This window comes from Pelodiscus sinensis, chromosome 3 (assembly GCF_049634645.1).
Source record: "Pelodiscus sinensis isolate JC-2024 chromosome 3, ASM4963464v1, whole genome shotgun sequence".
NCBI classification, from domain to species: domain Eukaryota; kingdom Metazoa; phylum Chordata; order Testudines; family Trionychidae; genus Pelodiscus; species Pelodiscus sinensis.
Window position 1 is genome coordinate 187832282 of NC_134713.1, and position 17355 is coordinate 187849636.

The 17355-nt window shown below is 49.7% G+C and overlaps 1 protein-coding gene across 5 annotated transcripts in view; it reads right to left on the bottom strand.

The window, feature by feature from the left end:
- Nucleotides 1-17355, bottom strand: part of MACROD2 (mono-ADP ribosylhydrolase 2) — a 1395588-nt gene that overhangs the window by 1365560 nt on the left and 12673 nt on the right. For all 5 annotated transcript variants that reach the window (XM_075925642.1, XM_075925641.1, XM_075925640.1 and 2 more), the window contains exon 2: nucleotides 1701-1817. In XM_075925642.1, coding sequence (XP_075781757.1) covers nucleotides 1701-1817 — 117 coding nt within the window. The remainder of the gene's footprint in view (nucleotides 1-1700; nucleotides 1818-17355) is intronic.

A 17355-nucleotide genomic window follows, 5' to 3' on the forward strand; every position in this document is an offset into this window, starting at 1 on the left:
ATCTTAAAGCAAAATGCAGGACAATGTAGCACTTTAAGCTCTAAGTGAACGGCACAATTCTTTGATCTTGCCTTTTCTAAACAAAGAAACACATAGCTGTTCATTAAAACCACTACCAAAACAAGACATTCCACTGTACATGCTTCTCTCTTGGGGAAGAGGATGAGAACCCAACGCGACAGATGTGCTGTCATGTAGCTTAACACACTATAGCATTAGTGGGCAACCTGCAGCCTCTAGGCTGCACGTGACCCACTGGGGTTCCATCTACACCCCATAGCCTCCCACCGCCTCCATTTGTCCCCCTCCACTATGCGCCTATGGGCACCACACTGGAGCCCCAAACTTCTTACTCCTCCCTCTCCCTCCCAGCACTTTCGGAGCACCATGAATCTTTGCCTCAGAATCTTCTGATTTGTGGCATTCAAGTCTGGGAGGCAAAGGAGCAGGGACATAGTGCGAATCAGCAAATTCCTGGTACTCCAGAGGTGCTGGGAGGGAGGGAGGGAGAGAGGAGTAGGAAGTATGGGACTCCAGTGCCCCAGCGTGCAACAAGTGTGAGTAAAGAGGGAAGAGGGGGGATTCGTCGGCCAGAGGTGGAACCCCAGTAGGTCACGGGCTGCAGGCTGCCCACCACTTGCAACCATGCAGCCCACTGAGACAAAGAAGAGCCACTCATGCAGCCCACTCATTAGTCTTGGTTGTCCATTGCTGCACTACAGGAAGGTGCTTCGATAGTATAGGCAGGAGTGCAGTATTAAAGCCTATTAGAATAGAAAGAATAAAATGTGCTATGAGATCTCTTTAGTACAGATCTTGACTATAAGACTGTAACATATTAGGACTCAAAACATGCAGACTTGCAAAGAGGAGACATCTAGAAACTGAAGTCAGCGTTCCTGCTCTTTAGGAAATATCTTATACATAAAGCGTATCAACACCAGCATTCCATAATTAGTACAGACCATCAGTAGATTCTTAGGTGTAATTCAAGGTACTGGTTGAAACCAATGCAGCACAAAATTATTTAGAAGCTGGTTACCTCTACCAATACATTACTGCCAACAATGAAATCAGTGGAGGCTCTCAAACTAGACTTCCCTGCCAGGTAAGTGATTTTAGGAAGGGTCTTTGGGTCTCACGTGTTGGGACAAATTGCATGCTTCAAGAAATGCTTAAACCTCAGGTCTTGTAAAGGCATCCAGCCACTTGTATTTGTACACTCTAGACCATGGGTTCCCAAACGGGGGAGCATGAAGAAATTCCGGCTGGGGGGGGTGCGAAGTGACCGCCCTCCCTCTCCCCCCAAGTTTTGCTGCTCTTTTTTTTTGGCTCAACAAGTTTTGCTGGGGTGGGGAGGGGAGTGAAAGTTTCTCAAAAATCAAAAAGGGGGCATGATGCTGAAGAGTTTGGGAACTACTGTTCTAGACAGAATTAGAAAATTAGTTCCATGATAGATTCTGTAGATTAAAAGCATTTGCTATTGAATAAGAGAACCAAGACCAAAATTATCTATATTATGTTATTTCTATTAAACCCACTAAATATGTGAAAAAATGCAAATTTTCAATCAATTAAGAAGCCATTGATAAATACAATTAATTTAGACATTGCAGCTAATGTTACTCATATGTGAAAAGAAATATACATTAGTTAATTTCTTTATAGATCCCCCTGTCCACAACGTTCTCTTTACATACCATCACTTTGGTTCTTGCTTTTTATTTCTTCCATCCATGTTGGAATGTCTTTCAGCGGAACATAATCCCTCAAGTATTCTTTGCGTCTGTCCTCCAACGTCATCTTCAACAAACGCTCTGTTTAACAAAGACATGGAGGGCTTTTTTAAAAACAAAACAACTTAATAATGTTGCTCTCAGCCACATGGTGGAACGGTTTGGTACCAGGAAGCAAGATAGGTATTCTTGTTTAAGAGGGATTTATATTACAGAATCAAGTGCTGTATGATATAAACCAACATGTATGACACATACCGAGACTGCCTGTATATATATGGGGCTACTATGGAAGTCCCATTTAAGCCCCCACAAACAGCTGCCTCCTCCATTATCCCCACAGCTTTCCAGTCATCCTCTCTACCAGTCATAGAGCCTTCTCCTTCTGGCTCACAATCAACTCCCAGCTATGAACCAGAGGAGTAGAGATGATGTGTCATACTATGTAAAACTGGAACACTTTTATACCCGGTTTTATTTTTATTTTTTCAAATTCCTTAGGCTTTTAATATTTTGTTAATCTATTAACAAGGCTGAAACCCCTATCTCTTTACCTAAGAGGCTTGAGAAGACTTACCAAAAAGCCAGTTAACATATTATGAAAAGAATTGGTCAAAGCAAGTTATCTAATATTACAGGGTATTTTGGATGGTTTTGGTTTAAGAAAGAAAAATCTCATAAATTCTATGTGCCGTATGTGGTTCAGGCAAAGCTGTTACAAAAACAATGTTTAGACATTATTTTTACAAATTTACACAAGCAATTAAGTCTGTTTTCTACTGCTACTCATTCAACAGTCAAAAATACCCAGGGAAGTATATATCAGTTTCATGGGAAGCAGTCTTGGGGTTGTTCTACTATTGTTAATTTGAGTGAAGGCTTTATCTACATTGGGGGTGGGGAAGGCAAGAAGGGATTAGTCCACACTAACTCATAGTAGTGTGCATGCAAGTACATTTGACGTCAAAGTTTGTGCACACAATGCTTCTACGTACTGTTTTGGAGTCCATGACTGACCTGTCTGTTTACCAATGTGCTCTTACTGTTCTGGGATCAAGTTAAACACTCTTCCATTTAAACACTGGTATGGGGCAAGATTTTGGCCATTTATTCCTATATTGAAATCATCAACACTACATAAGAACATAAGAACGGCCGTACTGGGTCAGACCAAAGGTCCATCTAGCCCAGTATCCTGTCTACCGACAGTGGCCAGCACCAGGTGCCCCAGAGAGGGTGGACCGAAGACAATGATCAAGCGATTTGTCTCCTACCATCCCTCTCCAGCCTCTGACAAACAGAGGCCAAGGACACCATTTTATCCCCTGGCTAATAGCCTTTTATGGACCTAACCTCCATGAATTTATCCAGCTTCTCTTTAAACTTTATTATAGTCCTAGCCTTCACAGCCTCCTCTGGCAAGGAGTTCCACAGGTTGACAACACACTGTGTGAAGAAGAACTTCCTTTTATTAGTTTTAAACCTGCTACCCATTAATTTCATTTGGTGTCCTCTAGTTCTTCTATTATGGGAACTAATAAATAACTTGTTCATTCAATATTATTCCTGAAACATTGCTCCATTGTTTGTGCAACTACTTGGAGCCGTGGCAGTATCCCTGACCTTGCCATTTGGGAGAAGAGCTAGTACAACAAGTTCTGGCAATTTACCACCCTAAAAAGAAACAAACAACATTGCTAAGCATAAGCCAGGACACTGACCAGTGTTGTATCAAGAGCTAGGAAAATAACAAGCACGTTGAAGCATCACAGACAAGTCCAGGATGCTCAGGTAAGCTATTTCAGGGATGGTCACCCTTTGTCTTTCTAATGGCCTCCCAATATGCTATAAAAACATCCTCGCCCAGCTACGTCACAACGTGTTTCTGCACGAAAGGCAGGGATTGTGTTAGGAAGTACCAAGCAAGGAAACTGCCTGACACCCCACATCAAAGAGGGTACCATGAAGCTAGGTTGCTCCAGTTTTTGATTCAGCTCCAGGTGGTGGGGCTTAGGGTCCTGTGCTGCAGTCCTATGCGAAAGGGCCTCAGTTTTCTGCCATGAGCCCTAGTAACTCTAATGTCAGTCCTGCTTGATAGGATTTAGACCCCTGTTTGAGAACCACAGTCCTATTTTATGGAGGAGCTGGAATGGCATGCCATTATTGAACCACCTTGGCCCTCCTGAGGATAACCATAATTCACCGAAAGAGGAAAATCACCAAGATAGCATCTCTTCAGAACTCAAAATTCTGAAGACAGCTGTGTAAGAAGCCAGACCAACTCCCGGCCTAGCACCCAGGAGGAAGACTCTTAGCACGTATCTATCTTTACAATGGATTTTTAGGCTACATAGTTGTGCTAGCTTCTGTTCCAGGTGTCTAATAGCCTCTGGGCAAATGGAAACTCAGAGCCTGAGTCTCCAATCCTAGTCTCTCCAAATCTCTCACCAAACATTTTCCCCCAGGCTGTGTCTACACTGGGCCACTTATTCCGGAAAAGCGGCCGCTTTTCCGGAATAAGCCGCGAGCTGTCTACACTGGCCGCTTGAATTTCCGGAAAAGCATCGACGCTGTACTGTACAAAATCAGCCACTATTCCGGAAACCGTACGCTGCTCCCGCTTGGGCATAAGTCCTTTTTCCGGAAAAGCTTTTCCGGAAAAGGACCAGTGTAGACAGCTTTTCTGGAAAAGCAGAAGAAACGTAAAAAAGCGGTTTGGACGCCGCGAGACCCCGTAGGAGCCGCGGACTTCCTGGTAAGCCCGCGCTGTTAAAGAGCTCTCAGGCTGCTGGGCGCACGTGCCAGGAGCCTGCCTGGGTCAGCTCTGCCACCTGCTGGTGCTGCCCAACGGGTCAACTCACCGCACCATGGCAGCTCCAGCCGGAAAGCCCCCTGGACCCCCAGCGGAGGAGGCCCCCAGGGGCCGCAAAAGGCGGGCCCCATCCTGGACCCCCAGGGAGCTGGAGACCCTCCTGGAGTCATGGAAGGAGGAGGAGGGTCTCCATGACCTCCGTTCCCGGCGCCGCAACGCCGATCTGTACACCCGGCTTGCACAGAACCTGGCCCAGCAGGGACACCCCAGCCACAATTGTGAGCAGGTCCGCTCAAAAGTGAAGGAGCTGCGGCTGGCGTACGTCAGGGCCCCTGAGGGCAGGGGACCCGACGCCTGCCCATACTTTCAGGAGCTCCACTCCTTTCTGGGTGAGCCCGCCCCTCAAGCCCCACCGGTCCCCGTGGACACCTGCCAGCGCCCACCCATCAACCGTCCCACCGAGCCGGAGGAGGGAGAAGACAGTGGCAGCGCATCTGGCGAGGAGGCCACCATTGCCACCCAGCAGGCCCCCTCCAGCAACTCCTCTGGGGCCGGGGAGGAACCCACTGGTGAGTCTGTGCAGTTTGCACTCCCAAAGGGTGGGGGGCGGAAGGCGGGGGGTGGGGAGCCAGGTGCCCGGAGGGGGGAAGGGGAAGAGCATGTCACTCAGGCCACGTGAGCTGCACGCTGCGTAGCATGAGGCAGCAAGCAGCAGGTGCAACCACGTGCAGCCTGGTGACCGAGCGGCATGTGGCCACGCCAGGCAACTGCAGGCCACGCCTGGGACCCTGCTGCTCACACACATTCGGCGGGACAAGGGGGAAGGGTGGATGCCGGCTGGAACCGGCCAGGGCCCCAGGGACTCAGCCCAGAGCCCGCAGCTCCGCCAAGGGTGCAGCACAGAGAACGGCACACTGTCCCATGCCTGGATGTGAGGCACAGCTAGCTTCTATTGGGTAGACCGCAGCATCACGGTCCTGTGAACGTGGCCCCCACCGCGCCCCTCACCTGCTCCCGGTGCCTTGGCTGGTTCCCCAAGGGAAGTCCCCACTGGGGCCACACATGTTCCTGGGCTACCGGGCTTGCGGGAGGGATCGTGGGAGGGAGAAGGGCCCCTGAATTGTGCTGCAAGGATGGGACATCCCCCACCCAGTCACTCTTTCTGGTTCCGTCCAGGAGATATCCCACGCAAGGGGATCTGAGAGGCCAGACCGCCTCTGCCAGATGTGCTCCCAGGCACTGCGTGGGGATGCATCTCGCTCCCTGTCAAACACCAGTGATTAACCCAAAGCTTTTCACAGTCTCCACCGGCAGGGAGTTCCACAGGTGAACGCTGCACAAGCACCCTCCCGCCCTGCACCGGGCCAGGATACAGACCGGTGCTTACAATACCCTGGAGGGAGGACCCTACTCCAGGGGCAGGCAGGAGGGGAACCGAGTGGGCCCAAGCCACACAACTGTGGGGTCACCTGGGCTCAGGGTGGAAGGCATGCGGTGTGGGGACAGTGGACGGCCTGCCTGACTGACCCATCCTTTCTTCTGTTCCCTGCAGCAGGACCCAGCACCAGACCCTCTACTGCAGCAGCAGCAGCACCCCCAGCAGGCCAACCCCGGAGGCACAGGCTCCGGCAGAGGGACCAGCTGCTTCGGCGCCACGTCAACGCTGTGGAGGCAATCCAGGCCTCCATCGAGGAGCAGGTGCAGGGGGACCTGCAGTGGTGGCAGGACACCTGGGCTGCCTTCCTGGACTAATGCAGAGGGATGCGCACCACCATGGACACTCTCACGGCACATATTGTGCATGCCATTCACTATGGCATGGGCGGAGCCCAGGCCCCCGCCATCCCTCCCGTAGCACAGGTCATGCCCCCTCCCATCCCAGCTCCTGGCCCTGTTCCTGCCCCTCCTCCTATCCCAGCTCCTGACCCTGTTCCTGCTCCTGCCTCTGCCCCTGCTCCTGGCCACCTCCGCGTGCAGCCTGCCCCGATGTGGTCTGCCCAGCGTGGGCAGGCTGGCCCCCGGAGGAGCGCTTGCAGGGGCCACCCGTCCCAGTAACTGCCCCCCCTCCTGTCCCCGTTGAAGGTCTCCCTCCCCCCTCCTGTCCCAGTTGAAGGTCTCCCCCCCCTTGTAAATAAACAGGTCTCTATTTTGCTGTTCATTCCTGTGTTGGGTATTGTGTAACTCTAGGTAGTGTACGAAATGATGTGAGATGCCAAGTAGCCACTTAAATGTAACATGGTGGCAAACTGTGGAGAACGAAATCTGTATTCTATCACTGGGGGGGGGCCCTTCGTAAGCGGTCAGTAGTTTGTGGCGCAGAAATAAATGCTGACACTTTTCAGTAACATGTAAACCACAAACTATATTTACATAAGATAACAAACTAGCAAGAACGGTTACAAGATGCACACATCAGATAATTAAACATAGTCTTAGGCGCAGGGAGGACGATTGTGGTGTTGCTGGCCACCTCGATCCTTTGGTCCTTCTGGGCCTCAGGAGAGGAACAGCCAGGAGATCCCTCGACGGACGATGACAGTGTTGCTGGCCACCTCGATCCTTTGGGCCTTCCGGGCCTCAGGAGAGGAACAGCCAGGAGATCCATCGAAGATGTCACTGATGTGAGCCTTCTGCACAAGTCCCAAATCCTGTTGGCTGTTCTTCAGGACGGCGATGGTGGCCTAAACCCTAGCCTAACTTAAAATAAAAACCCTAACTACACCCGACGCACCCGACGAACAGACTCGATGACGGCCGCAATGTGCTGTGACCCAACGCTTTACTATACTATTGGGGGGGAGGTAAGGGGAGGAGGTGGGGAAGGGTAGGAGCTGGGACGGAGTACTCTGGGGTGACCCAAGTGACCCTGCTAGGGGGCTTGGGCAAACATGTCCACCAGGGCCTCTCTAATGCGCACCGCCTCCTGGCGCGCCTGGCGGATGGCAGCTGTGGCGGGCTGGTCCAAGGTCTGTGCCTCAGCTGCCACCCATGCAGGGAGGAAGGCCTCCCCACTGCGCTCCACAATATTGTGGAGCACGCAGCACGCGGCCAGCACCTCCGTTGCATTCTGCTCACCCATGTCGAGACGGGTGAGCAAACAACGGAAGCGGCCTTTTAAGCGTCCAAATGCCAGCTCCACTGGGTTTTAGGCCCGGTTGAGGTGGTCGTTGAATCGGGCCCGGTTCTGGTCCGGCTGCCCTGTGTAGGGCCGCATGAGCCAGGGCATCAGGGGGTAGGCCGCATCCCCGACGATGCAGATGGGCATCGGCACATCCCCGACAGTCAAGTCCCGCCGGGGGAAGTAGGTGCCCGCCTCCAACCTCTGAAACAGTCCTGGGTTCCGGAGGATGCGGGCGTCGTGTGCCCGGCCGGACCAGCCGCCGTAGATGTCCAGGAAGCGGCCCCGGTGATCCACGAGGACCTGCAGGACGATGGAACAGTACCCCTTTCTGTTCATAAAGTGGGCTGCTCGATGCTCTGGGGCCCGGATGGCGATGTGGGTGGCGTCCAGGGCTCCCCCGCAGTTGGGGAACCCGAGGGCAGCGAAGCCGGCCATGGTCTCATCGACGTCGCGCAGACGGATGATTCTCAGCAGCAGGACGTCATTGATGGCGTGGACAACCTGCAGAAGGGTGCAGAGAAACACAAGGGAAAACATTACATACAGCCAGGGGTGAGTGTGCGCTCCCTTGGATCCTCCCCCTTGATTCCCTCTGTCCTCACACACACACACCCCAGGGCCCCCCTCGCCCCACGCCCCCCCCCCCCCACCAGCGGGCCTGTGCAAGGGAGGGACGGCCAAAACCCCTGGGCGACCCAGCCTGGAGTCTTGGCTGTCCCTGGGCCTGGAGTGGAGCACCCTCCCCCCATCCCACTCCCCCTGGGACTTACCTGGATGACGATCACTCAAACGGTGGATCTTCCCACCCCGAACTGGTGTGCCACTGAGCGGTAGCTGTCCGGTGTGGCCAGCTTCCACAGCGCGATGGCAACCCTCTTGTTGACGGGGATGGGTGCCCGCAGCCAGGTGGCGGTTCTCTGCAGCGCGGGGGTGAGCCAGGTGCACAGCGTCAAGAAGGTCTGCTTCCTCATCCGAAAATTCCGGATCCACTGGTGGTCGTCCCATAGTCCGAGGACCACACGGTCCCACCAGTCGGTGCTGATGTCTAAACTCCAGAGTGGCCGGTATACGGTGGGGTGCTGATGAGACAGGGTTGCCAGGGCCCCCCTGGTGAGGGCGTCCAAGGCGATCTCTGCCTCCTGGTCCATGAACAGCATGGCACCGGCCTGCAGCATGAGCTGCAGCCACCTGAACAGCCCCAAGAGGGGCCCGACCAGGCACATGGCCACCCATGGCTCCATAGTAGACAGAGCAGGGCAGAAAAAAAAAACTGCAGGGAAAAGCAGTTGGGGGCCAAAGGGTGGTGTCCCCAAAAGTCAAAGGGCACCCACAGACCTGCGAAGGGTGTCAGTCCCTGGCAGAGGCCCCAAGGCACGGGAGCAGGAGACCAACGGCTGCCCGGCGAGACCCCTTTAACCGCGTGTCTGAACGGCGCTCTGGCCCCACCCCCGGAAAGGTCTGCTGGCCTTTGCCCTCTTCAAAATGGCTCCCGGCTTCTGCTTTTCCGGAAAAGCGCTTCGTTATGACGATAACTCCGGGGCCAATGTAGACGCTCCTTTTCCGGAAAAACTGAAAACGGAATAGTATTCCGTTTTAAGCCTTTCCGGAAAAAGGGGCCAGTGTAGACGTAGCCCCATTGTTTTCCCCACCCAAAACACACTTTCACAGTGGTGGCTGGTAGGGTAATCAACTTATCTCTCATCCTGAAGCTCTAAACATTTACGTGCCCCTCCAGCATCGTTCTTGGCTGGCAAATGCCACCATATTCCCTTGCCCCATTTGCATGCTCATAGTATCTGCCATCTCTCCAGTCTCCCCAACATGGCTCTTTCAAACAGAGACTGTAGTTGTCTGAAATTGACAAGTTTGAAACAGTTGGTACAAGAAAAAAAAAAAAGGTGTGGTTAACGTGCACCATTCAAGTGACATATATGTAGACATGAACATTGCGTGGCTGTGTAAATAAACTACTACTCCTGACAAAGGTATATTGCCTTCAACAGCACTGCAAAGAGGGATTCATACAGGATATGATTAAGTTAGGGATGGCATAGCTGTGCAGCTTTTACAGCAAATGGCTGAGGTCTATCAGAGATCGTTCATCATTACTGCAATCAGGTAGACAAAGGCAGCATAATGGCTTTTCACTGACACATATTTCATAGAAAGAGACTGGAAGCAATTCAGAGTTCAAATAATCAGTGCACAACCCAATCTATGTTTCTCTACAAGTCTGCAGAAGAGATTAATCTTAGGCAGAGAACTGCTCAATTTTAGTATGGACATTCACAATCAGAGAAATTACTCCCCGGGGAATTCTGAGCCACTGTACAAGTGCAGAATTAATGTCCCTGCAGATATCACTCTTTTACTGCAGAAAAATTGATTTGTGCACCCCTCCTGAGCAGCTGTCCCATGCAGGTGAATCTCAGTCACATGTCAGGAGCAGCCAAGTGAAACAGCTGACCATTCAAGCCTCTGTCCCTCTCACTCGCTATCTTGGTGTGCCCAGAGCCAGAGAGCCACGGGGCTGGGGATGCCCCAGCCATGCTCCTACTGTGCTCCAGATGTTAGCTTGGACTGGGGCCTTCTGCCTATGCCTGGGCTACTCCCAAGACTAGGTCTGGGCCACCACAGAAATCTTCGCTAACTGCAGAAAGATCCACACCTTCCCCTGCTTCATGTCCCCAACCACAGGGGAGAGAGTGTCACTGCACAGGGAGCTGCCCTCCTTCCCTTCACACTCTGCATCTGGACTCTCAGATCCCTCACTGAACCCCAATCACCTTCACATGGACCCAGACAGTCCCATTCCCCTGTACTTAGAACCCACCCCCAACAAGCCCCTATCAGATCACACGCCAAACACCCCCCATCCCACTCCATGAAGCCACCCACACGTAACTAAGCCTGACAGCATATAAGTGAGGTGGTGCTTTGTGTGGGAGGATCCAGATGTGGGAATAAGCCTGCTTGCCTCACACCTGAATTAGGGGCAGAGATGGGTATGCATGCCCACGCAGCATAGAAGGGCAGGAGCAGCCTTTTAACTGGGTCAGGTTTGAGTGCAGCTTCACCGAGTTCATATCCCAGAAGACAGCTGCACAATGATCCTTCACCTCCATACAGACAGCGGCCTATACTTCCCACTGTTGTGCTGGAGCCTCTGCTCCCACTGCCCTTCTGATCTATTGTCTCCAACAGTTTCAATGTTATTCCAGGTACTGTACAGCAACATGCTGACTACTCGGCCATGCCATTCACTCAAGTCCCAATTTGGATATGCGTTAGTTCCAATGGGGATACTCAAATGTGTGCATGAAGTTTAGCACCTCATCACTGTGAAAAACAGTGGCCTAACTTTGTTCCTAACCAAGTGCTGTCCTCTGCTATAAGGTATGTTTATACAGTGAAGAAAAGCCTGTGGCTGGCCTGTACCAGCCAACTCAGATTACAGGGCTTAGCTTGTGAGGCTGTTTCACTGCTATATAGCCTTCCAGACTGGGGCTGAAGCCTGAGCTCTAGAACCCTGAAGGATGGGAGGAGTCTTCAGGAGTATAGAAATGTAGGGCTGGAAGGGACCTCAGTAAGTTATCTAGTACAGTCTCCTCTGTGGAGGCAGGGCCAATTATACCTGTATCATCCTTGCCAGGCCTTTGTCTAACGTGTTCTTAAAAACCTCCAATATTAGGGATTCCACAGCTTCTCCCTGGTAATTTAGGCCAGTGATTAACTGTCCATATAGCTAGCAAGTATTCTTCTAATACCTAACCTAGCTCTCCCTGACTTCAGATTAAGCACATTACTACATCTCTAATTGTCAATGAATTTTCCTCCCTCTCTATCACCATTCCCTGTACAACAGCCCTTAACATATTGAGGACTAGTAGGAGGTACCCCACTCATTACTTCCTCAAGGCCAAATATGTCCAGGATTTTTTCTGCTTTTCTTCATGCGTTTATGAAACCTGACTATCACTTTTGGTGCTCCCCTCTGGACACTCCCTCATTTGTCCACGTCTTTCCTAAGTGTGATACCTAGAACTGACTATAGCATTCTAGCTGAGACCTCACTATTGATGAGTACAGTGTAACAGTTACAAGAGTGGTGTATGTTAGATATGGGAGGGAATACATCCCAGAAAAGTACCCTTTCCGTCAACTGCACCACATTCACTATTCAATTTGTGATCCTCTATAAGCCCCAGATATTTTTCAACAGTACTACCACCTAACCAGTTATTCCCCATTTCATAGCTGAGCATTTGACTTCTCTCTCTCAAGTTAGGTACTCTGCTATTAACTGTACTCAATGCGATTTTATTGATTTCAGACCAATTATCCAATCATCAAAAAATCATTGTGAATGCTAATCCTATCCTCCAAAAGTACTCATAAACGATGCCACTCTGGGAGGGATTACAAATTTCATCAGCATACTCTGCACATCATTAAAGGAAGATATTGAATTATACTGGACCCAGAACAGAATCTGGGACACCAAAATACATCTAGTGCACCAGCACTACCCTTTAGAGATATTTGCTGCTAGAAGTTGCAGATCAGCTACATGCCACTGTAGGCAGTTTTATCATAACATCTCTTACATAAAAGGTATCCAACTCAGCCTTAAGGCCAGTTAGGTTTCTTGCCCCTAATGCCTAGGAGTGAAGTCCCAGAGGAATTTTCCTTGGAATGCTGTTCTGGAACTTCACTCTTCTGACTGTTCGAAATCTTCGCCTACTTACAAACCTGAACTTCTTGATGGCTAGTTTATACTCATTTGTTCTTGTTCTAACTTCTGTTCTTCACTGGGGATGTCAACATGTAGATGATTACACGATAAACCTAAAAGCCTGGGCTTAACGGTTAATCCTGTCCACTACTTGCACCCACACTTGTTGCCTCTGAATCAGCAAGAGAGGCAGCAGAGTGGGAGGTCAAGGGGGCAGGCAGGAGCCAATATACGTTGGGTGCTGGCTTTTAAGCCAGCTCTTGATATGTGCTGGCTCCACAGACCTACCTGCCCCCCCACTTGCTGCCTCCAGCGGCAGTGGGGGTGGGAAGGCAGGAGCCAGTGGAGTTGGCCCCCTCCTACCGCACGCTGCTGCCCTCCTAAAATTTAATGTGGTTATAAGATTATTCAATTACATGTTAACATTCCTATTCTCAACTTAATTCCTCCCCTCCTTAGTATTTATCCCTTTGATGTATTTATATAGACCAATCATCTCTCTCCTCAGCCTTCATTCAGTTAAGCTAAACAATCCAAGCTCTTTGACTCTCCTCTTGTAAAACAAATTTCCATTGCTCACATTATCCTAGTTGTTCGTCTCTGTACCTATTCCAGTTTGAATTCAGCTTAAGCAGGGGAGACAACAACTGCACAAAAGTAGTTTAAATGACATCTTGCCAGTGCCTTGTATAATGGCATACCACTTATCTGGGTCTACTGGCAAATACCTCACCTCAGACATCCAAATATTATATTAGCCTTTTTCACAGCTACATGACATTAGAAGCATCTTGAAACTGACAAGTACACACAGTGGTTGTTCTCCTCTGTTGCTTTCAACCGCTACATCCTGTTAATAGCGAAAACACTTGTTATTAGTCCTTAAATGCATGACTTTGCACTACTGAATTTCATGGCCATTTCCATTAGCCCAGCTCTTGAGGTTGCCCAAATATTATAGGATATCCTAGTTATCCTCTGTAAGGGTAACACCCACGGATTTTTTTTTTTTTTTTGGCACTGTCCCATTTTGTGCATCAAGGTAATTAATGAAAATGTTAATTAAAATTGGTCCAAGATCAACCTCTTGGGAACTCCACTAGCAACTTCCATTCAGTCTGACAATTTACCTTTCAGTATGATCCATTGTAGTTTCCCTTTGAACCAGTTCCTTGCCCACATTTCAATCATCATATTAATCCACCCCATCTTCCTCCATTCAACTAATTTCCTATCTGGAACTATCAAATGCTTTGCTGAAGTCATCCAGGTAGAGTAAAGCTTTTGCCTTTCTTTAGTCTGGAAAAGAACATTGGCTCTCTTAAAGAAAGATCAGGCTTCTATTGCATAATCACCTTTTGTAAAACAGAGTTGTGTTTTATCCCACCCACTGCTTACCTCAGTGTCTTTTATTACTCTTTCAACATTTATCCTAAGATCTTGCACACCATTCAGGTAAAACTAACCAGTCTGTAATTTCCTGGATCTGCCCTCCACCTACCATTTTCCTCAATGACAGGTAGTATATTTGCAATTCTCTGGTCATAGGGTACTATCCCTGCATTTACAAATTAAATATCCTTACTATTGGGCTTGCAATGTCATCTTCAATATTTTTGGATAAGATGACCTAGACCCTCTTAGCCCAAACTGTGGGGTTCAACCAGAACAGTAAAAGGGTTGTCAGTATCTGTTCTGCAAGGCAATGTTGTTTTGCTGTGGCTCACCGCCCTAATACCAACAGCCAGCATACAAGCATGACCATCACACCCTGACTGCCAGTGACACCCTCCGAGTCCTGAATTGTCCCAATACCATTTGACTATGTGAAAGTCTACAGAGGTTCCCCTAGTTGTGAGTTGCTGTGTTACCTCTTAAGCTCAGCAAGTGAGAGTTTTGCTACTGCCAACCTATGTGACAACTAGCGATGTTGTATAGCCAACTAACCATTTAACCAATAAGCATTAGCTTATTCGTTAATTTTTTCAGTTACACTCTGGCGGCTCCCAGGGAAGCAGCTTCACTATGGCAGGGCAGCAAAGCCTCCTCCACAGAAGCCCAGCAGGCAAGGGCTGCCTGCTCCACTCCCGGGGAAGAGGCTTCCCTACAACAGGGAAGTGCCCTCCTTGGGACAGGTAGGGGCTGGTGGAACGGGCTGACTGATAGACCTGTGTGCTTGCCCTGTATTTCCATATCAACTAGATTGCAAACAAGAGAGCAGAGACAAAAGCCACATGCCCACATGATGATCAGCAAAAATAAGAAACTGATTTTCTTTTGTCTTAAAAAATTCACCTTTAAAAAAAAAAAAGGGACAATTCATAAAATCTGAAGAGGCCATGAAAACAAGAGTTTACCCTTATTAAAAAAGGCGCTATATTGCTTATGGAAGAGGACAATGGTTAAATGAAAACACTACTACTTTAAGTTTCAAATGCTTTAGCTGTTTTCCTTTTTTCCTGTAGGAGATTAAGTCACAAAAGTCACATCTCACAAAAGGCTAAGTCACTACTAAAAATGCTCTCAAACAAAGGGAGTAAGTCAGCTGTAGCCTGACAACTTCAGACTACAATTCATTGTTAAAATCTTTTATCCAGTTAGTGGTGTATTGGCATATTATCCCCGGTCTTAAGTAAGCTTTATACAGTACTGCAGAAGCCACACCATGAAACCTTTGAGATTTTCAGCAGTTACACGGTTTCCTATTTAACTGACTTTTAACATCCCTAGTGACAACACCTTGATTATCAGCTTGTCTGCTTTGCCAGGAAAGTCTTTAGGATTCTAACAGCCTAAACTTTGCCTTGCAGATATCAAGACAGTAAACCCCAAACTACAGTGTTCCCTTAGAGATGACTCCCTGCAGTGTCCAGACTTCTAACTCCACATTACAGAAGTAAAGTTTGTTACTCCTTTAAAGAAACTATGCACTGCAACTCACCCATTTCCCATTTGACACACTTATTTCAATCACAGCAGCAGTAACTTAGTTTACAATAAAACCAAGTTTGTTAAAACAGAAGTTATAGGTATAAAAAAATAGAATGGGTTACTAGCCAACGGAAGTACTCTTCTCAAAGTTACTTTAAGCAGTTTACAATCTTTATCTCAGGCGGTTTCTTACTAAAACTTAGCTTCTAGAGACTTCAGCCTCTTTGGTTGAAGGGCTCAACAGTCTATGATTGTCAAGAGCTTCCTTTTCTTGTATTCCTCGGGCAATGAACAATTCAGAAGGTCTCTGCCTCCTTCATACCACTTAGGAGTTCCTGGCTCTTGAAACAAGGTAGTGAAGGCTTCCAGGTGTTATTCCCTTTCCATGGGCTTTCCATCCTCCTACAGATTTGTACAGGCAGTCCCCAGGTTACGTACAAGATAGGGCCTGTAGGTTTGTTCTTAAGTTGAATCTGTATGTAAGTCGGAACTGGCATCCAGATTCAGCCGCTGAATCTGGACACCAGTTCTGACTTACATACAGATTCAACTTAAGAACCCCAGGCGTCCCCAAGTCAGCTGCTGCTGAAACTGATCAGCAGCTGATTCCAGGAAGCCTGGGGCAGAGCAACTCTGCTTCGGGCTTCCTGTAGTCAGCCGCTGGTCAGTTTCAGCAGCGGCTAACTTGGGGATGCCTGGGGTAGAGCAGCTCGGGTGCTGCTGGGTTGGTCCAGTAGCGTGGCCGCTCCTCGGCGCTACTGGACCAACCCAGCAGCACCCCAGCTGCTCTGCCCCAGGCGTCCTGATTCAGCCACTGCTGAAACTGATCAGCAGCAGCTGAATCAGGACTCCTGGGGCTGAGCAGCTGGGATGCTGCTGGGTTGGTCCAGTAGCGCCAAGGAGCGGTGCTGCAGGACCAACCGGCAGCGCCCCACCTGCTCTACCACAGGCCCCGGGCTTTGCTCCACATCTCCCTGGTCTGCTGGGGGGGGGGGTACTAGCTGCGTCCCCCCCCAGCAGACCAGGGAGACGTGGAGCAAAGCGGCAGAGGACCCAGGCCGGACCACGGCGCTTCCAGATCAGCGCCGCGGTCCGGCCCGGGTCCTCCGCGGCTTTGCTCAGCGTCTCCCTGGTCTGCAGACCAGGACGACGCTGAGCAAAGCGGCGCAGGACCCGGGGCTGCACCCGCGGCGCTTCCAGATCAGCTGGAAGCGGATGCGGGTCCGGTCCCGGGTCCTGCGCCGCTTTGCTCAGCATCTCCCTGGTCTGCTGGCTCCCGCAGCAGACCAGGGAGACGGGGAGCAGCTTTTCTCGCCCCGGAGGAGGCGGGACCAGGCGTCCCGCCGCTCGAGTCCTCCGGGGCGAGAAAATCCCCGTTAGTAACTGCGGATCCGACATAAGTCGGATCCGCGTAACTCGGGGACTACCTGTATTCAAAATAGGGATTCCATTGTTTGGATACCAACAGCTCCCTCCCTCCTACTTAGGAAAGAATCTTTCCCCTCCCCACTGTGTTTGGTCACCAACTTTAAAGTAGGTCAGCAAGTATCCATAATCCTTCCTATTAATGTATACATGTCACAAGGATATTAGTCTCCAATTTGTCTCACAGCTTCCTAAAAAGACCGCACTCAATAAATTTATATTACAGCAATAATGTGTACAATCCGTTGATTTAATTGAGTATCATTTGAAGTTTCTGACCCTCTGTCTTTAGTGAAGAGGCCATCTTCCCCACTTACTGGTTTGATGGCTTTGTTTACCTTATATGTCTCTGCCTGATGACCAAGTTGCAGACAAACAGTCCTTTGTCTGAACAGACTACTTATGAAATGCATTGTGAAAGCTCTTTAAGAACATAGTTGTAGAACATATTAAGAAACTGTGTGTATCCTGTAAACCTCCTTGCAGGAAGCATAAGGGATTTGTCAGAAAAGGCTTTCTTTCTCGACAGATCTCCCTCTAGACTGCCGCTTTTTGCCGACAAAGTGCTAAGTCGGCAAAATGCAGTGGCCATTTT